The sequence below is a fragment of the Pleurodeles waltl genome, chromosome 6 (assembly GCF_031143425.1).
Source record: "Pleurodeles waltl isolate 20211129_DDA chromosome 6, aPleWal1.hap1.20221129, whole genome shotgun sequence".
Classification (NCBI taxonomy): domain Eukaryota; kingdom Metazoa; phylum Chordata; class Amphibia; order Caudata; family Salamandridae; genus Pleurodeles; species Pleurodeles waltl.
In genome coordinates, this window is record NC_090445.1 from 704,964,906 (window position 1) to 704,986,404 (window position 21,499).

Below are 21,499 nucleotides of genomic sequence, written 5' to 3' on the forward strand. Positions count from 1 at the left end.
TTGGTGTTCCCATCCTAGGTAGGGTGGGACACATGAAAGATAACCCCTGAAGGGTTGGACTGGTGTATGAAGCACAAGTTTCAGTGAGCTTTTGTTCCTGCTTGTGTAAGGGTGTCTACCATAGGTGTAGGCTGGTATTGCCCTATGTATTGTACTGCTATTTTATGGTCAAGTAGAAGTAATCCAAAAGTAATCCTGATGGTTATAGTGCTCGAATTTGGTCTTATATGTTCCCTGATTAGGCTAATTTGAATAATGACACTGATAGCTATCTCTTGGCAAGATTGAAGTATTTAATTACAAATGTATGTGTCTTCATTGCACTGTACTGTCAAAATGTTGAATACTGTTAAATGTTCAAATGTCGCAAGGGGGTATGGGGATTGTTTTGCCATGTAGATTGTTGGATTATACTCTCCCTTGAGGAGACCTGAGAGATTGCATAATGTTTGCCCAGAGTGATTCCATCACTTTGTATATATTTGTAGATTGTTGCATAGTATTGAGTTGTGTGTGTGAATAATAAATGTACTTTTACTTTATCAAAAGAAAAAGCACAGACTGGACAATCATTTATTGAGAGTCATGAATGTGTGCTTGTGAATGGGGATTACTAGCCCACACCACCTCCCTTGAGTATGCCTTGGACTGCTCTGCAACGCTACCCCATTAGAGTCAAGCGCTGCAATGGGGTGTTTGGTTCCCTGTGGTGGTCGTGTGCGGACTCGTTACATGTGCAGGCCACACAACTAGTGACCCACCTTCCAACACAATGATCAAGAATTTACCTCACTTAGGGCCAGATGTAGAACTCAGAAATTTTTTACTCATTTGCGACTCGCAAATGACAAGTGGCAACACCATATGTGCAACAGTGTACCTCACACTGTTTGTGATTCCCGTTGGAATCGCAAATGACCTACCTCATTAATATTCATAAGTTAGGTCTCAATTTGCGACCGCATTGGGAATGGCTGCCCTCACAGGGATGGTGGCCTGCTGGGGACAGCAGACCACCATATCTGTGACTGCTTTTAAATAAAAAATTAGCCCATTGTCCCTAGAGGAAAACGGGACGCAGTTCAAAAGCAAAAATTAAAATGTTTCTTTTCATTCTTCAGAGCAGGCAGCAATGCCTGCTCGGAAAACATATTTTCGTTACCTTTCACAAAGGGGAAGGCGTCCCATGGGGACCCCGTTCCATTTGCAAATGTGTTAGCACCTGTTCCAAATTGGTACTAACTGCGAATGTTTTGTGACAGCATTCACAGTCACAAAACAATCACACATTGCAGTGCGACTCACAGTTAGGAAGGGAATGCCCCTTCCTAATTGCAATTCGCAAACCCTATTTGCGATTCGTTAAAGAGATTACTGAATCGCAAAATTGGATTTGTGCATCGCCAAATGATTTTTTTTTTGTCACAAATGGCCCGAGTCTGCGTATCAGGCCGTTTGCGATGAGAAAAAAGCTTTGTACATGAGGCTTTTAATTTTTAAACCACTGTATCTTGAATAATTACAAGATTGTAGCAGAAAACGCCTGTGTCTGGAATACAGCACTACTGTTCTTCACAGGCAAAGGCCTGATTTATAGAAACACAGAGGGAAAAAAAAAAGTTTGACTTGAGGGAAAAGTGTTAAATTCCCAGACAAATACATGAACAAAATGTCCCCTACCATACCAGATTAAAGCATTTAATTATGAAAAATGCATGTTTCTTGAGCTTGTAATGAATGGTAGTAATAAGTAATTCTTTCCCTTCTAATAGGAACTCAACTACCGACAGCCAAAACCCCTGGTAAGTGCAGGACACAGAGAATTAATCAAATCACAAACATATTTATGTTCTCCTGGGTTATAAATCTAATGAGTAGAGTGCATAATCTAAAATAATTCTGATTTTGACAGGCTATTAGACAAACTTGAACAAAGACAGGTGAAGGTCCTGGTTATAACCATCTTTGTAAAGCGTTTCTGATACTCCACAGACTCTATGCATGCACTGTGCATGAGCAAACGTTTGCTGAACCTGGAACCGCAGGCAGGGTTTTTGTATTTTTCCCCAGGTTTAGCTTTACAAGGGGATCATGATCATAACTCATTTTCCTACCATACAGGACAAGAGTATGGTCTGTGGGTAGGTGGGCAGGGAAAGTGGCACACGATGCCCCCTCCCAGAGTAACCACTTGGGGTTGGATTAATGTTAACCCATGTGTGGTAGAAAATAAGGACGACCTGCCTTTCCTGGATTTCTCTGCCTGTACCTCCACAATATGGAAATGCAGAAAGCCAAAAGAAACCTCCTCATTTTTATGGAACATGACATGAGTCACTACAAATGAGCAAGAGCTCCCTTTTGAACGCATGGGCAATAGAAGAAATGTACATTAGTATTTACAAAAGGGTGTTGAAATAGAAAATGTTTTCTTCATAAATGAAGATCACATAGTATAAAATGCCACAACATAATAATAGCCATGTATGCAATGAAGTGCCATGAGTTATAATTTATAGGTTCCTAGGAAGCGGTAACAGTTTAATGTTATTTTTCTTCCTGACAGGTTTGCTAGGCTCAACTCCCAAACTCTCTGGTAAGTGCAGCATGCAGTCAGAAAATTATTTCAAGAACATTTTAAAGACGTCTCAGGAATAAATAGAGACAAGTGCAGGCTGTCAACAGCAACATTTGAGTTTTTTAAATTTGATTGGGAATATTTATTTAGCACTTGCAGACACAACAGTGTATGTCTATGTAATGGTTTTGCAAGCCAACGCTGTACACAGTCATAGAATGGGGAGGCAGCACATTACCTGGCATGCAATGGTACAATTAGCCCAGAAGCATTTTAGTATATGTAATGGATGGTACAACTCACTTGAGTTGAAAATATTAATGTTCACCATTTGTGGGGCAGCTAATACTGTGGCCCGTATTTATACTCCGTTTGCGCCGAATTAGCGTCGTTTTTTTCGACGCAAATTCGGCGCAAAACTAACGCCATATTTATACTTTGGCGTTAGACGCGTCTAGCGCCAAAGTATGGGCAAATAGCGTCATTTTTTTGCGTGAACGCCTTCCTTGCGTTAATGAGATGCAAGGAAGGCGTTCCAGTCTAAAAAAATGACGGCGACGCAAATGCGTCGTATTTATACTCCCGGGCAAAAATCACGCCCGGGAGTTGGCGGGTCAAAAAACCCCGCATTTGCGCCACTATTTAACGCCTGGGTCAGGGTAGGCGTTAAGGGGCCTATGGGCTCAAAATGAGCCCACAGGTGCCCTCCCCTGCCCCCAGGGACCCCCCCTGCCACCCCTGCCCACCCCAGGAGGACACCCAAGGATGGAGGGACCCACCCCAGGGACATTCAGGTAAGTTCAGGTAAGTATAATTTTTTATATTTTTTAATTATTTTTGGGTGGCATAGGGGGGCCTTATTTGTGCCCCCCTACATGCCACTATGCCCAATGACCATGCCCAGGGGACACAAGTCCCCTGGGCATGGCCATTGGGCAAGGGGGCATGACTCCTGTCTTTACTAAGACAGGAGTCATGAAATGGCGTCTGGGCGTCGTAAAAAAATGGCGCAAATCGGGTTGAGGCGATTTTTTTGCCTCAACCTGACTTGCCCCATTTTAAGACGCCCTAACGTCATTTTCCCCCTACGCCGGTGCTGCCTGGTCTACGTGGTTTTTTTCCACGCACACCAGGCAGCGCCGGTCTGCTAGCGCCGGCTAACGCCATTCCATAAATATGGCGCCCGCATGGCGCTTCAGAATGGCGTTAGACGGCGCTAAATTTTTTGACGCTAAACTGCGTTAGCGCAGTTTAGCGTCAAAAAGTATAAATATGGGCCTGTGTATCTCTCAACGAGTGTTTTAGGATATTTGTTCTACTTCAGTAGATAAGCAAAATTCAGGGTGCTGGAAATGATGCTCACACCCTTGCAAATGTCTGCTCCATGCACAGAGCATAGGTGCATCCCACATCTCATCAGGCCAATAACTTACAGAGTTACAGAATCTTAAAAGGAGGATGGAGCACACTGCCTGGCATACCCGCACACAAGACACCCTGATGCATTGTGGTTAATGCAGTATATAATTACACTCACTTGAGTTGAAAGCCCTTAGTTTTAAACCATTGTTGAAGAACAAGCATCATGAAAAACGTGTCCAGATATGTACAGCACTGATTGCACCAACAATGCTGAAAACTAAAGACTTTCAACTGAAGTGAGTGTAATGAAGCTTTGCATTCGAAATAACTTATTTCGGCATATTTTCTGCTGGTATGCATGGCAGTGTACTCCTTTCTCCCTTGATTTGACATTACACTGTTGTGTTCCGACATATTTGTTGGTCTGATACCTTCATCTTACTTTGACACTTGTTTACATTGAAGATTCATTGCTGGCGCCTGCCTGGTAGAGAAATCAGAGGTAAAGGGCCTGAATCCAGATATACAGATGTTCAGAGCTGACACTCAGTGATATTATGTGCATCTGTAAAGAAGATCTATACAACAAACACATTCTGCTCGATCATGTCATATCAGACCTCAAGTCCTTTGGAAAGAAGCAAGAAAGGGGGGAGGTGTGGTGAAATTAGGTGAGAAGGGTTTCAGTGATTGAGAGATGACTGTGCATTGTATGTCATGACGAGAGACATTTTAACCATCTCCTCAGGCTTATGTAATCTGTAAAATATCTAATAGGATTCCTTTAATCTATTGAAAAACAGGTATCATTTAGGACAGAATGTAAAAAACAAGAAAAATCACAGCATGATGAAAATAGAGAACTGTCAACCCAAAACTGTGCAAGAAACTATGGGCCCAATCTAGAGCTTGTGGAAGAGGTTGTTCTTTTGTAAAGCTGACAGTTTACCCTGTCTGCCAAACTGAAGGTCCTCTCCTCTCATCTGAAGGCGAGTGAACCTTCTGAATGTTGTCAACAGAGACCACTCCATCTCTGCTGCCAACATACTGCTCAAGTGGCGTAACAGAGTAAGGGCCGTCTGATGTTTAGCCAGTGGGTGATGAAATAACAAGATTTTACTGTCCGACACCATCAGGTATAACCTGGTAGTAAGGGACAGTGAAAATAGCAAAATGCCCTGCACACCATAGATGAAAATAAGCATGGAGAGGACGATCATTGTTTTTTTTATTTTCTAAAACAAAAGCCTACTTTGGGATTTGGTTTTTGATTTTTTTTTAAAAACTGTGAACATTTGCTTCAAGGTTGTGTCATGGTGATGGAGCAGTCCATCAAACATACCCTGCATTAACAGGAACCACTGTCACAGTAAATTCTGGCAAAGCAACAGATTATTACCAGCCAGCAGCAGTGCTTATTTTTGTAAATAAAAACATGTGGGTGCCCAGAGCTCTCCTGTGAATCATGCTGCCGCTGCAATTAAATGTGCAAGTACAGAATATCAAGGCAGCGTAATCTTAAAGCCATCTCAGTCCTCTTTAATCCATGTACAGCCACTCTCCACCCCTTCAGCTCACTCCTGTAGCTTTCTCCCTCTGTGACGCTTCCCCCCCTTCCTTTCCTCCGTCTTTCCCACATGTGTCTTTTGCTCGCAGTTAATTCTTGATGTAGAAAAAAGGTGCCGGCCCTAAGAAATAAGTGCCACTGTCCCCCATCGGCTCTTTGTTTAGAGCAGGCATGTTCCATAACATAGCAGGGGGAACTGCACTGTGTAATTCTGTGGTAGCTGTATTTTCTACATGAGTGCTTCTTCACATGTGGTCCGGGGACACCAGGCGAACTCAAAGCCTGCTCAGGGGTCCTCGACTGTTTAGATTAATAAATAATATCAACAGATTAATAAAGTTTGTACAAACAAAGAAGCACAGTGAAAAACTGAAGATTTCAAAACATTCTGTTAATACAAAGGACTTTGATATTGGAGGCTAAAGTTAGTATCCTCAGACTGATTTGTGGGAACACTGCAAGTGCATCAAACAGATTAAACTATGGGTTGTTGTAGGAGGCTGGCCTGGTTTGTAGTGGGTAGCTTGAGTACTTACACCTTATTCCAGGTCCAGTTATCTCTTACCAGTGAAATGTACTAGTTTTCTAGCAGCTTAGGCTGATAGAGGTAGCTGTAGCAGAGCAGCTAAGGCTGAACTAGGAGACATGCAAAGCTCTTGCAGTACCACTGATAGTTTCACAGTACTTACACACAAGTAAAGACAATACTCAGTGTTACTAAAAATAAAGGTATTTATTTGGGTGACACAGTCTCAAAAATATCTTATAGACAATACTCCTTCTGGAGGAAGTATTATACACAATATATACACAAGACACCAAAATTTGACAAGTAAATAGTCATAAAACAATGCAAACAGTAGGAAATTCTATAGAATGCAATGGGAGAAAATCGGTCTAGGGACAGCACAAACCATATACTAAGAAAGTGGAATGTGAATCACAAATTTCCCCCTAGACACGTTTAGTGTGTAGAGAATCACTGGGAGAGTAAGAATACAGCAAAGGTAAGTAAAATATTCCAGCCCAGAAAAGCAGGAGCAAAGTACTGCAAGTTTCCTTAGGACACACTACAAGTCATAATTAGAGTTATTGCATGAACCTAGAAAAACTGCAAACAACAAATGGTGGGTTCCTGGACCTGAAGACCCGCAAAGGAAGGAGACCAAGTCCAGAAATCGGATGAAGATCCAGGAAGGAAAGGAGCCCCTGCCAAACCAGAAGAGGATGCAAAAAAAGAGTCCCCAGTTGAACAAAGACTGCAGAAATGCACCCAAGAAGATGTAAGTGGGTTCCTGCAGGATGCACTGGATGTCCAACTAAGACAAATTGGATGCAGGTGAGTTTTGGTGCTGGATTCTTCCAACAAGTTGTGGTTCCGGCCAAATTGCGTTGTGTGTCATTGCGGTGCTATCTGGACCCAGGAGGGACCTGGGGGCCTTCACTCTGTGTGAGGAGGAAGAGGGGGCACTCAGCACTTTAGAGAGCCCTCAGAACATCAGATAGCACCCACGGGAGTCCCAGGACATGGGGACAAAGGAGGTGCAAAATGCAGAAGGCATAGCACTACAAAGGAAGGTCCAATGCCGCCAGAGAACAACTCAGCACAATGAGCATCGCAGGATAGAGTGCTGGGGACCTGGGCCAGGCTGTGCATGAAGGAATTTTGTAAATAGTGCACAGAGGCCTCAGGAGGTGAAGAAGATGCAGTGCACAGGGGTACTGTCGTTCTTAGGCAAGGTCTTTACCTCCTCCAAATTGAGACAGCAGGACCTCAGGACAATCTTTGTCGATGGGGTCCACCCTCTGTGTTCCAAGGAGTACACTCGTCACCAGGAGAGGAGTCCAAGCATTTCCAGATGCTGGGGGAGGCTACCCCTCCCCAACCTGTAACACCTATTTCCAAAGGGAGAGGGTGTAACACCCTGCTCCCAAAGGAAATGCTTTGTTCTTCCTCCATGGGACTGAGCTGCTCAGACCCCAGGAGGGCAGACCCCTGTCTGTGAGGTGGCAGCAGCTGTAGCTGCATTGCAAGCCTCAGAGTTGGCTTGGCAGTACTGGGGGTCCATGATCGAGCCCCCAGGATGCATGGAATTGGCTCCCAAAATACCAGATTTAGAATGGGGGGATAATTCCATGATCTTAGACACCTTACACGGCCATATTCGGAGTTACCATTGTGAAGCTACATATAGGTATTGACCTATATGAGGGGCACACATGTAATGGCGTCCACCCGGCAATTGGCCCTGAACTATGTGGGGGCACCTTTGCTAGTGCACGGGTGTCCTCACACTAAGGAACTTTGCACCTAGCCTTCATTAAATGAAGGTTAGACATCTAGGTGATAGTGTGAAGAGTGAGAAGAAGATGAAGAAGTTTTATCCCCACCCACAGAGTAGTGTTTTGGAACTGAGGAAGAATCTTTGTGCCTGATTACAACTTTGGAGGAGGTGTTAATCCGTCCCAAATGTGACGGTTATACCACCAGCCGTATTATGAGTTCTATAGGATATAATGGACTCGTAATACGGCTGGTGGTATATCTGTCACATTTGGGACGGAGTAACACCTTCCTCCAAATTTGTAATTAGGCCCTTTGTGTTTACTTTTATCCCTATGCTTGTCCTGGGATTTTTCACCATCTTTCTTTTTGCTGTCTTTATGACCCCCTGTAAGAGTTTTTCTACTCGCCCTTGTTCTGACCCATTTGTCTGCCTTCTTTCCCAGTGCTTGGGGAGAGGTCAGATCTGAGTCCACAAGATACTGATGCAACACGCCAGACACACAATTATTCAATATATGCACTCTCAGAATTAAGCTACATACGCTTTCATAGTGAGTCACCTTACTGCCATTTAAACATCCTCCTAGGGCCTTCACTGAACAGACTACAAAATCTGTCCAATCCGTAATGACTCCTTTCTCGTCTCTCCGAACTTAATCCTGTATTGTTCAGTGGTTAAGCCCTGATCATCTAAGAATGCACTTTTAAGAATGTGGTAGTTATCTGCATCATCTTCCCTGACAATAAGGAGTCTGTCTCTCCCCTTGCCAGAGACTGAAAGCCACAGGATAGCAGCCCACTGAACTTGAGGGACCCTCTGAACTTTACAGGCCCTCTCAAGTGCCTCAAACCACTTGTATATGTTGCTCCATATATACTAAAATGGTGCAATTGTTTTCACATCTGGATTAGTAATTACACAGAGAGGTACTTTTACCTCTGGGAGTCCAGCTGTGATAGCTGAGGTCTCCTTGGGTACAGGTTCCACCCCGGGAGAGGTTTTTCCCACCACAGGAATGGTATCCTTAGTGGTAGTGTGGAGAAGGGATACTTTGATACCCTTCTTAACTGTTGGTGGAGAGGAATCCTGAGATTTCAGGCCTCTTTTTCTCCTTTGCTTTTTCATTTCACCAGAAATGAGAGGAAGCAATTCCTCAGAGATACCCAGCCTGGATGCATGGGTCCTAAACTCTACCTCGGCCCAACCTGAGGCCTCTAGGTCATTCCCTAAGAGCCAATCTACAGGTAAGCTAGGTGATACCACCACCTGCTTAGGGCCAGTAACTCCACCCCAACTAAGTTGAACTACAGCTACAGGGAGAGACTGAGTGGAGTTATTGACATCAGTAACCTCGTATTTCTGTCCAAGGAGGTGTCTGGTGTCGTGCAGGTGAAACCAAGTTTTCAGCGACCAAAGTGATACTGCCACCTGTGACCCTGTAGGCCTGGGCCTCAACACCATTTATTAAGATTGACTGCCTGTACTTATCCATGGTAAGGGGACAAGCAGCCAAGGTGGCAAGGCCAATGCCACCAGGTGTGACAGAAACTGTCTTGGGACTGTCTACCCCATTTTCTATTATGGTCCCAAAAGTGAACCCAACTACACCTTTAGTTTGACTATTGCCAGTAGTCCCATCACTATCACCACTGCTGCTAGGTGCACTAGAGTTTGATGTATTAGTGGTGGTAGGCTCAGGGGCTTTACCTGGGCAGGACTTATCCCTGGCCAATGGCTTTTACCTCTGCACACATAGCACCAAGGCTTTTTCTGATTGTGGGAAGAGTGAGAAGAAGATGAATACATTTTATCCCCACCCACAGAGTAGTGTTTTGGACAAAGGATCATTGTGTTTGCTTTTATCCCCATTCTTGTCCTGAGATTTTTTACCATCTTTCCTTTTGCTGTCTTTGTCACCCCCTTGAATGAGCTTTTCTGCTCGCCCTTGTTCTGACCCATTTGTTTGCCTTCTTTCCTAATTCGTGGGGAGAGATCAGATCTGAGTCCACAAGATACTGATGCAACAAGTCAGACACACAATTATTCAATATATGCTCTCTCAGAATTAAGCGATATAGGCTTTCATAGTCAGTCACCTTACTGCCATTTAAACAACCTTCTAGGGCCTTCACTAAACAGACTACAAAATCTGTCCAATCCTGTGATAACTCCTTTCTCATCTCTCTGAGCTTTATCCTGTTTTGTTCGGTGGTTCAGCCCCAATCATCTAAGAATGCACTTTTAAGGATGTGGTAGTTATCTGCATCATCTTTCCTGACAATAAGGAGTCTGTCTCTCTCCTTGCCAGAGAAAGATAGCCACAGGATAGCAGCCCATTGAACTTGAGGGACCCTCTGAACTTTACAGGCCCTCTCAAGTGCATCAAACCACTTGTATATGTCATCTCCATCCTTGTAAGGAGGGACAACTTTATGCAGATTTCTGGAAGCAAAGGAGGATTCCCTAACATTTGAATTCCTGAAACTGCTGCTGCCACCATGGGGTACTAACCCCAAACCCTGGCTTTCCTTTTCCACAGCCAGGGATTCCCTGTTTAAGGCTAAACATTGCTACTGTAGCCTCACCCTGTCCTCCTCTAACCTCAGCTTTCTGAGTTCCCTATCTAAGGGTTAATATTGTGGGATACTTCTGAGACAGAAGTAACATGGGATTTTGCAGAGGATGATCTTTCCCTAACTGGAGCTACCCTAGTAACCTGGCCTCTAGGTGTGAAGGGAGCTCTACTAGTGTGTGAACCCTTCCAACTCCCAGTTGTACTAAGGGGTCTGTTAACAGATAGATCAGTGAAAGGGCCCTCCCTATGAATTTCACAATGCTCCCCTGAGCCTGCCTTGTTGGAATCTTCCTCTACGCCACTCTCTGTCTGATCTTGATCAGTGCTGAGTCCCTGGTCATCTTTCAGGAGAAGATTGAAGAGGAACTCCTTATTGGGGTTCTTCCCAATCCCTAAACATCTTTCAATACAGAGACCCCTCAAACTTTTGTAGTTTAAATACTCATAGGTAATTTTTACAAGGGGTAGCTTCTACAGAAGACATATTGAAAGAGAAAAAGAGAAAAAGTATAGGAAAGTGAGTAAACGTTAGTAGACTAACAAAGCTAACTTTTTAGAGAAAAGAAGAAAACTTTTCAGAAACTTTATAAAACTTTTGTAAAGTTTAAATAACTTTTTAGAAAGTTAGAAATGAGTTCTAGGCATATATTATGTATTGCTTTAAGTATTGGAGCAAGCTTTTCTTGTGAAAAGCACTAGTAACACAGTGGTAAATCAATTGCAAGTGAAATGTAGTAGTGTTCTAGCAGCTTAGGCTGATAGAGGTAGCTATAGCGGAGCAGCTTAGGCTGAACTAGGAGACATACAGAGCTCTTGCAGTACCACTTACACGTACACAGTACTTATACACAAGTAAAGACAATACTCAATGTTACCAAAAATAAAGGTATTTATTTGAGTGACACAGAACCAAAAATATCTTAGAGACAATACTCCTTCTGGAGGTAAGTATTATACACAATATATACACTAGACACCAAAATCAGGTAAGTAATTAGACATAGGATAGTGCAAACAATAGGAAATGCTATAGAATGTAATGGGAGAAAAGAGGTCTAGGGGCAAAACAAACCGTATACTGAGAAAGTGTAATGCGAATCACGAATTTCCCCCTAGACAAGTGTAGTGTGTAGAGAATCACTGGGAGGGTAAGAATACAGTAAAGGTAAGTAAATACCCAGGCCCAGAGCCCAGAAAAGCAGGAGTAAAGTACTGCAAGTTTTCTTAGGATACACTACAAGTCATGATTAGAGTTATTGCAAGAACCAAGCAAGACTGCAAACAACACATTGTGGATTCCTGGAACTGAAGACCTGCAAAGGAAGGAGACCAAGTCCAGAAGTCGGAAGAAGTTCTAGGAAGGAAAGGAGCCACTGCCAACCCAAAAGAAGAGTCCCCGGTTGGGCTAAGACTGCAGAAAGGCACCCAAGGAAGATGTCAGCGGGTTCCTTCATGATGCACTGGATGTCCCACGAGGAGATGTTGGATGCAGGTGAGTTTTGGCATTGGATTCCTCCAACAAGCCTTGGTCCCATCAAAGTTGTGTTTTACGTCAAAGTGGCACTATCTGGACCCAACATGGACCTGGGGGCCTCCACTCTATGTGAGGAGGAAGAGGGGGCTCGCAGCACTTTAGAGAGCCCTCAGAAAACCAGATGGTACCCACGGAAGTCCCAGGACATGGGGACGAAGTAGTGCAAAATGCAGTTGCTGCAGCACTACAAAGGAAGGTCCAACACCGCCGGAGAACAACTCAGAGAGTTGAGCGTCGCAGGATAGAGTGCTGGGAACCTGTTCCAGGCTGTGCACAAAGTAATTTAACAAATAGTGCACAGAGGCCTCAGGAGGTGAAGAAGATGCGGTGCACAGGGGTACTGTCGTTCTCGGGAAATGCAAGGTCATACCGCCTCCAAATTGCGACACCAGGACCTCAGGACAATCTTTGTCAATGGGATCCACCCTGTGCGTTCCAAGGAGCACGCTTGTCGCCAGGAGAGGAGTCCAAGAGAACCAATCTTCGATTTAGAAGGTGACCCCATAACTCCAAGGGAGATTTCTTCGGTCCTTCTGGTGCAGGGTGAAGACAGGGAGTCCCCAGAGTGTGCACACCATGGAAACTGTTGCAGTTGCTGGCTGGAGCTGAAGTTGGAGATAAAAGTAGCCCTTCTGGATATTTTGTTGCTGTTACAGCGGTTCCTGGAGCAGTCTGTGGTTGATCAGAGGTCAGAGGATGAAGTAGTAGTTGCAGAGGATTCCTGTTGGAAACTTGCAAGTAGAATCTGAAGAGAACCCACATGAGAGACCCTAAATAGCTCTGAGAGGGGGATTGGCTTCCTTATCTGGTATGGACCTATCAGGAGGGGTCTCTGACATCACCTGCTGGCACTAGCTATTCAGAGGCCTCCAGAGTGTCCCCACACCTTGGTAAACGAGATGGCTGAAGTCTGGGACACACTGGAGGAGCTCTGGGCACCACCCCTGGGGTGGTGATGGACAGGGGAGTGGTCACTCCCCTTTCCTTTGTCCACTTTCATGCCAGAGCAGGGACTGGGGGTCCCTGAACTGGTGTAGGCTGGCATATGCAAGGAGGGCACCATCTGTGCCCTTCACAGCATTTCTAGAGGCTGGGGGAGGCTACCCTTCCCAACCTGTAACACCTATTTCCAGAGGGAGAGGGCGTAACACCCTGCTCCCAAAGGAAATGCTTTGTTCTGCCTTCCTGGGACTGAGCTGCTCAGACCCCAGGAGGGCAGAACCCTGTCTGTGAGGTGGCAGCAGGTGGAGCTGCAGTACTGGGGATCCATGGTGGAGCCCCCAGGATGCATACAATTGGCTCCCCAATACCAGATGTGGAATGGGGGGGATAATTCCATGATCGTAGACACCCTACATAGCCATATATTTGTTACCACTGTGAAGCTACATATAGGTATTGACCCATATGCAGTGCACATGTGTGATGGTGTGCCAGCACTCGCAGTCCTGAGAATTGGCCCTGAACTATGTGAGGGCAATGTTGCTAGTGCAAGGGTGCCCTCACACTTAGTAACTTGGCACCTAGTCTTCTTTAAATGAAGGTTAGACATATAGGTGACTTATAAGTTACTTAAGTGCAGTGAAAATGGCTGTGAAATAGGTGTGCACTATTTCAGGCAGACTGCAGTGGCAGTCCTGTGAAAGGGTTTGTCTGAGCTCCTTATGGGTGGCAAAAGAAATGCTGCAGCCCATACGGATCTCCTGGAACCCCAATGCCCTGGGTACCTAGGTACCAGATAGTAGGGACTTATAAGAGGGTTCAGTGTGCCAATTGAAATTGGTAAATGAAGTATCTAGCCTATAGTGACAAATTTAGAAGCAGAGAGAGCATAAGCACTGAGGTTCTGGTTAGGAGAGCCTCAGTGACACAGTTAAGCACTACTGACAACACACACATTAGGTCACAAACTATGAGTACTGGGGTCCTGGCTAGCAGGATCCCAGTGAGACAGGCAAACACACTGACTTATAGGTTTTTATCTATGAGCACTGGGTTCCTGGCTAGCTGGATCCCAGTGACACAGTAAAAACACACTGACACACACTCACAAACAGGCCAAAAGTGGGGGTAACCATGCTAGTAAGAGGCTAATTTCTCACAGTGGTGAGTGTTCTCTATTAGATTATAAAAGCTCCAAACTTACCTTCAACTCAAAATTGTGATTTTGTTATAGTTGTTTTTTAATTAAATAATATATTTGTATATTTAATGAATGCTTGCTTCTGTCTTTTTGTGTATTATTTTGTGTTTCAACTTATCAAAAATGCTGGGACAGGGTTCCCGGCTTCCAGTAATCACTCAGCCGGAGTCCTGTTTCCAAAAAGGATTCAGTGAGGCTCCCGATACGCCAGAAATTAATATGTGGGGGTCCACAGAAATCAGAAGATTAAGAACCACTGTTCTCAATGATCAAGAATTTATCTCACTTAGGGCCAGATGTACGACCCAGAGTTTTGCGAATTGCAATTTGCGACTGGCAAATTGTGAATTGCAAAACCAGACGTACAACAGTGTACCTCACAGTGTTTGCGATTCCCAATGGGATCGTAAAAGACCTACTTCATTAATATTCAAGAGTTATGTTGCAATTTGCGACCCCATTGGGAATGGCTGCGCTCACAGGGATGGTGGCCTGCTGGGGACAGCAGACCACCATATCTGTGACTGCTTTTAAATAAAACAGTTTTTTTTTTATTGCAGCCCGTTTTCCTCAAAGGAAAACAGGATGGATTTCAAAAGTAAAAATGAAAAATTGGCTTTTCATTTCTTCTGAGCAGGTAGTGGTCCTGGTGACCACTGTCTGCTCTGAATACAAATTTTCACTACCATTCACAAAGGGGAAGTGGTCCCATGAGGACCCCTTCCCATTTGCGAATGGATTACCACCAATTTGAAATTGGTGCTAACTGCGATTGTTTTGTAACCGCATTCACTGTCACAAAACAATCATACATCGCACTGCGACTCACAATTAGGAAGGGAATGTCGCTTACTAACTGTTGATTCGCAAACCCTAGCTGCGATTCGGTAAAGAGATTACTGAGTCGCAAAATTGGATTTGTGTGTCGCTAAATGATTTTTTCTTGTCGCAAATGACCTGACTCTGCTAATCAGGCGGTTTGCGACAAAAAAAAACATTATACATGTGGCCTTTACTTCTTAATCTACCATATATTGAATAATTAGCAGATTTTGGCAGAAAACCTCAGTGCCTGGGATACAGCTCTGCTACTCTTTGCAGACAAAGGCCTGAATTACGGAAACACAGACAGAATACCAATATTATGGATAAAATGTTTCTTGTGTGGTCTCTTGTAATAGTGCTTTCTACAAGAAACAGTGAATCGTATTTTACCTTTCTATGCTATAATCAGCCACAGCCCTGGTTCAAAGATCTTCTGTTCTGTGCAGTTCTGGTGGAATAGCTGTGACCATCTTTGAAGCGTGTTCTGATTTACAGTTCTTTTTTATGTGCGGTGGTTATCTCTAGGCTGCTGTTATGCTCGAAAGGGACCTAGTACAGCTGTCTGCTACTCTCAGCAAGCATGATCAAGTGTATATTTGTACTTCCCTATTGCAGTGATTTCTGTAGGATCTCATTTTTATTGTTCATTCTTGCTTATCCAAAATTTGGCTCAGTGACAATAAAAAGTAGAACAAAGACCAGATTAAAGCCTTTAGGTATTAAATGCATTGTTCTTGATTGTATAATCAATGGCAGTAATAAGTAATATTTCCCCTTTTAATAGGAACTCCTCTCCAGACAGCCAAAGCCCCTGGTAAGTGCAGCACACAGACATGAATCAAATCACAAACATATTTATGTTCTCATGGGGTTTAAATCTAAGGAGAGTAGAGTGCATAATCTAAAATAATTCTGAATTTGACAGGCCACTAAAAAAACTTGAACATAGCCATCTTTGTTGGGCTTTTTTGGTACTCCACAGACTCTAGGCATGGTCTATACAGGAGCAAACAATGTTTGATGAACCTGGAATCGCAGGCAGGATTTTTGCATATTCCCCAGATTTAGCTTCAGAAGGGGATCATGATCATAACTCACTTGCATACCCTACAGGACAAGAGTATTGTCTGTGGGTAGGTTGGCAGGAAGAGGGGCACACAATGCCCCCTTCCTGAGTAATCCCTCGTCACAGAGTGGGATGGGGTCAGTGAGACTGCTGACCCTACCCCACTCTGTGACGAAATGACACTGATTGACACTCGCCCTGGGCACTTCAGGGCTTAAACTGAAGCGCCCAGGGAGAGTGTCAATTGGTGACGCTTTCCTCGTCACCCAAGGGAGGGCCTTGAGGCACCTTTGCTGGGCTGAGAAGGTCATGCCCATAGGAGCTGTGATCTCCTCAGCCCAGCAAAGTTCAGCTCAGGCAGCCAGGAGTCTGCGCAAATTGTGCATGTCTGCTCCTTGCTGCCTGACCTGAACATGAAGAGTGTCTGTCAGGCTGACCTTTGTTCAGCCTGACAGACACTCTTCATGGGGGGCAAAAGGTGGGGGGGCATGGCCCCTCCGCCCTAAAGGCCGGGCCACCACTGACAAATGAGCAAAAGCTCCCTTTTAAATGCATCTGGCAGTAGAAGAAGACACGAACATTTGTATTTACAAAAGGGTTTTGAAAATAGAAAATTATACCTTGCATCCATACTGTTTTCTTCATAAAGGAAGATCACATAGTATAAAATGCCACAAGATAATAATGGTCATGTATGCAATGAAGTGCCATGAGTTGTAATTTATAGGTTCTTAGGAAGCGTTAACAATATGTTATTCTTATTCCTTACAGGTTTGCTAGGCTCAACTCCCAAACCCTCTGGTAAGTGCAGCATGCAGTCAGAAAATCAGTTCAAGAACATTTTAAAGACGTCCCAGGAGTAAATAGATACGAGTGCAGGCTGTTAACAGCAATATTTGCATTTTTTTAATTTGGGAATATTTATTTAGCACTTGCAGACACAACAGTGCATGCCTATGCGATAGTTTTGCAAATCAGCACTCTACACACTCATAGAAGGGGGAGGCAGCACATTACCTGGCATGAAAGGGTACAATTAGCCCAGAAGCATTTTAGTATATGTAATGTATGGTATCACTCACTTAAGTTGAAAGTCTTTAATTTTCACCATTTTTGGTGAAGCCTATACTTTGTATCTCTCAACAAGCACTTTAGGATATTTGTTCTATTTTCCGTAGACGAGTAAAGTTAGAGGGTACAGGAAATGCTGCTCACACCCCTGCAAATTTCTACACCACACACAGAGCATAGGTTTCATCCCACATCTCGTCAGGCCAACAACTTGCCAAGGAGCCATTCGTATAAAGAGGTTGGAGCACACTGCCGGGCATACCCACACACAATTCACCCAAATGAATTCTGGTAAATGCAGTATATAATTACACTCACCTTAGTTGAAGTCTGCAGTTTTAAACCATTGTTGAAGAACAAGCATCCTGAAAAACGTGTCCAGAGATACACAGCACTGATAGCACCAACAAAGCTGAAAACTGAAGACTTTCAATTGAAGTGAGTGTTATGAAGCTTTACATTTGACCCAATTTATTTGGGCAAATTGTCTGCTGGTATGCCAAGCAGTGTACTCTTCTCCCTTATTTTGACTTTACTCAGTTGTGTTCAGCCATATTTGTTGGTCTGATACCTGCATCCTACTTTGACAATCATTTACATTGAATATTTATTGCTAGTATCGGACTAATGAAGAAATCAGAGGCAAAGGGCCTGAATCCAGATATACAGATATGCAGCACTTATACTCAGTACTATTATGTGGAGCTATAAAGGAGAATCTGTACAACAAACCCATTCTCCTTGATCATTTCATATCAGACCTCAATTCCTTTGAAGAGAAGCAAAAAAGGGGATGTGGTGCTGTAAAATTAGGCGAGGAGGGTATCAGTGATTGAGAGAAACCTGTGTATTGTACATCATGACAAAGATAATTTAGCCATCTCCTCAGGCGTATGTAATCTGTAAACTATCTAATAGATTTCATTTAATGTATTGAAAAACATGTAACATTTTGAATAGAATGTAAAAAACAAGAAAAATCACATCATAATGACAATAGAGAACAACTGTCAACCCAAACCTTTGACAGAAACTATGGGCCCAATTTATAGTTTGTGGAAGAGGGTACTCCTTTGTAAAGGTGATGGAGTACCCTCTCTGCCAACCTGAAGGTCCACTCACCTCATTTAGAGGCAGGTGAGCCTTCAGTATGTTGACAACGGAGACTACTCCATCTCTTCTGCCAACACACACCTCAGATGGCCTGACAGAGCAAGGGCCGTCTGATGTTCAGTGAGTGGACGATTAAATAAAATGATTTCAGACACCATCAGGGCAAACCTGGTAGTAAGGGGCAGTTTATACAGCAAAATTCCCTGCACGCATGGGTGAAAAGTGAAATGGTGAGGGAGATCACTGTTTATCTTATTTTCTAAAACAAAAGACAACTTTGGGATTTATTTTGTGAAAATAAACAAAACTTGCTGCAAGGTTCTGTCCTGTTGATGAAGCACTCCATCAAACCTTCATTGCATTAACAGGAACCACGGTGACGGTAAATCCTGCCAATGCAAGATATGTCTACCGGCCAGTGGCAGTGCTTATTTTTGTAAGTAAAAAGATGCAGCTGCTGCAATTTAATGTGCGAGCACAGAATAGTGTGGCAGCGTAATCCTAAAGCTATCCCAGGCCTCTTTAATCCATTTACAGCCACTCCCTGCCCCTTGAGCTCACTCCTGCAGCTTTCTGCTTTCTCCATTCATGATCCAGCCCCCTAAAAGAGTGCCGAAGCCCCTCACCGGCAATCATTGGCTCAAATTAAGCACTGGCCAGCTGACACCTCTGATGAAGTGCTTTACTTTGCTTAGAGAGGCATTTTCCGGAACATAGCAGGGGCACTGTACTAAGTGATTCTGAGGTAGTTGTATTGTCTTCATGAGTGGTTCTTCACCTGTGGTCCGGAGATCCTTGGGGGAACGCAAAGCCTTCTCAGGGGGTCTACAACTGCTTAGAATATTAAATATTATTAAAAATTAATCAAGTCTATATAAATAAAGAAGTAACATGCAAAAGTGAACATTTCAAAACATTCTGTTAATATAAAGAAATTTGAAGTTGAAGGCTAAAAATTAAGTTAGTATCCTCTGACTGATTTGTGGGAACAGTGAAAGTGTATCAAACAGATTATACTATCGGTGGTGAGTGTCCTTACAGGAACCGGTAACAATATAATGTCATTCTTCTTCCTAACAAGTTTGATAGGCTCAACACCCAAACCCTCTGGCAAGTGAAGTATGCAGTTAGAAAATCAATTCTAGAACATTTTAAACACGTCCAAAGAAGTGCAGGCTGTCAAAAGCTACAATTGTGTCTTTGAAATTTATTTGGGTATATTCATTTAGCACTTGCAGACACAGCAGTGTATGTCTATGAGATGGTTCTACAAGCTAACACTGTGCACAGTTGTAGAAGGTGGAGGCAGCATATTGCCTGGCATGACTACATACAATTAGCCCAGAAGCATTATTGTAATTTTAGTTATATAGTGCTGACTACCCCTGAGGAGGCATTGAAGCGCTTTTTGCTGAGTAGCCCACCACTCCAGAACCCAAATTATTAGAGGTGGATTGGTATAGGGAAATATGAGCATTGTATTAGTATAGTGAGGTATGTGTTAATTTGAACCGAGGGCATGTGATTCTGTTAGTTGTATTGAACAGAATAATGGAGGGATAGAAGAGGGAAGAGCCCAGAAGTGTTAATTGGGAGAACATAGTACTAAGAAGAGGTCTGGAATGAGTAAAGGATAGATGGAGAAGGGAAGAGTCTGTAGAAAGTGACTAGGGGGACCAACGGAGTAAAATGAGGTTTGAGATGAGTTAAAGGAGAGATACATGAGGGTGAGTTCAGTGGGGTTGTTTGGGAGATCATAGAAGTAAACTGAGGTGTGGGGTGAGCCAGGAGGGGTAGGGGAGGGAAGAGTCTGGGAAGGGTTATTTTGGAGATCATAGGAGTAGAAAGGCCTTGGGCTGAATCAGAGAGTGGAGAAGGGATTGATGGATAGAGGTATAGGGTGATTGTGAGACAGAATAAAGCTCTAGAGAGAGTATAATTTTTTTCTCTTGTACAGTAGGATTGAAGTAATAAATATATGGATACATAATTGCATAGTAAGGGAATAAATGTGTAAGGAATATAACATATTGAGATTTAGGGCTGTATCGTATAAATACAGACTTTGAAGTGTTGCAGAATTTCGAAGTTATTTTATTTGTGTAATTATATAACATTACTTTAACTTTCTTTAAAACATTTAATAGTGAAATGCTTTTAGATAAATAATTAAGATAATATTTGCCTATTGTGAAAGATAAAATAAAAAATAACCTCATAAGCATCTATCAAACAACTTATATAGGAATTATGCAATGACCTATTAACATGTTAAACGTAGAATAGTATACACATAAATATTTATATATACATTCACATATACATATTTATATATATACATACACATGCCTACACATACATATATATATTCATTTAACCATAAGTAATATATGCATTTGTTAAAGAGGCCTAAAGAGAATGTATATATTTTAAGATAAAGTGATTATTATTCATATTTGTAGAAAGAAATACACATATCTAGATATATACATATAATCAAATTATAAATGTTTACATAGAGAGAGTTTTGCAGTCCATTGCTCTTTGAGTATGACGGTTGTGTAGAAAAGAGCTAACCCTTGAGTAGTCTTCTGAAGATAACATAGTCATCCATAGATCTTATATTTTGGGTTAATGAATTCCATAATTTGGTAATTTGAACGAATTAAAATAACCACCTACTGTCTTATTCTTGCATGGTGGGGTTTTGAGGCGGGGAACCAATTTTGAGCGGAGGTATCTTTGTTGAATGTATTTGGTGATTTTATTCCTGGTCCTGTTCCATGTCTTGCTTTGTGGGTGATACAAAGCAGCATGAAGGTGGATCTTCTGTCAACCGGTAACCAATGTAAGGTCCTCAAGGCAGGGAAGATGTGGGATTATAACTTTACATGGAGGAGTTGTCTGGCAGTAAGTTGTAAATGCCCTGTAGTAGATGATGATCCGTGATAGAGGTCATTGGCGTAATCCAGTTTAGACAGTACAAGAGAGATAGTAGCCTGGATCTTGTGTGGAAATCCGAGGTGGGGAAAGATGCCTTGCAGAGTTTTCATGGTGATGAAGCTTGAGCTTGCTAATTTGTCTCCTCGGGAATTCATTGTTAACTTGGAGTCCACAGTAATTCCAAGGTTTCTAACTTCCTTAGATACTTTAGGAGGTGGTCCTAGATCATCAGGCCAGGCCCAGAGTGGGTCATCATTTTTCTAATCACCCCATGCGAGTATATCTGTTTTGGAAGCATTCAGTTTGAGATGGCTCCATGTATTTTACTGATCAATGGCTCTGAGGCAACTGAAGATTTATGAGTTTCCAATGTCTTATGGGCGTTCTAGTTTAATGAGTATTTGTTTTTCATCTGCATAGTTGGAGCATTTAAA

The 21,499-nt window shown here is 43.0% G+C and overlaps 1 protein-coding gene across 6 annotated transcripts in view; it reads left to right on the forward strand.

Moving 5' to 3' along the window:
- LOC138300183 (LWamide neuropeptides-like) overlaps positions 1–21,499 on the forward strand; it is a 342,764-nt gene that overhangs the window by 269,333 nt on the left and 51,932 nt on the right. For 5 of the 6 annotated variants that reach the window (XM_069239164.1, XM_069239162.1, XM_069239166.1 and 2 more), the window contains 4 exons: positions 1,773–1,802; positions 2,567–2,596; positions 15,657–15,686; positions 16,710–16,739. In XM_069239164.1, coding sequence (XP_069095265.1) covers positions 1,773–1,802; positions 2,567–2,596; positions 15,657–15,686; positions 16,710–16,739 — 120 coding nt within the window. The remainder of the gene's footprint in view (positions 1–1,772; positions 1,803–2,566; positions 2,597–15,656; positions 15,687–16,709; positions 16,740–21,499) is intronic. The other variant, XM_069239168.1, reaches the window with a different exon arrangement.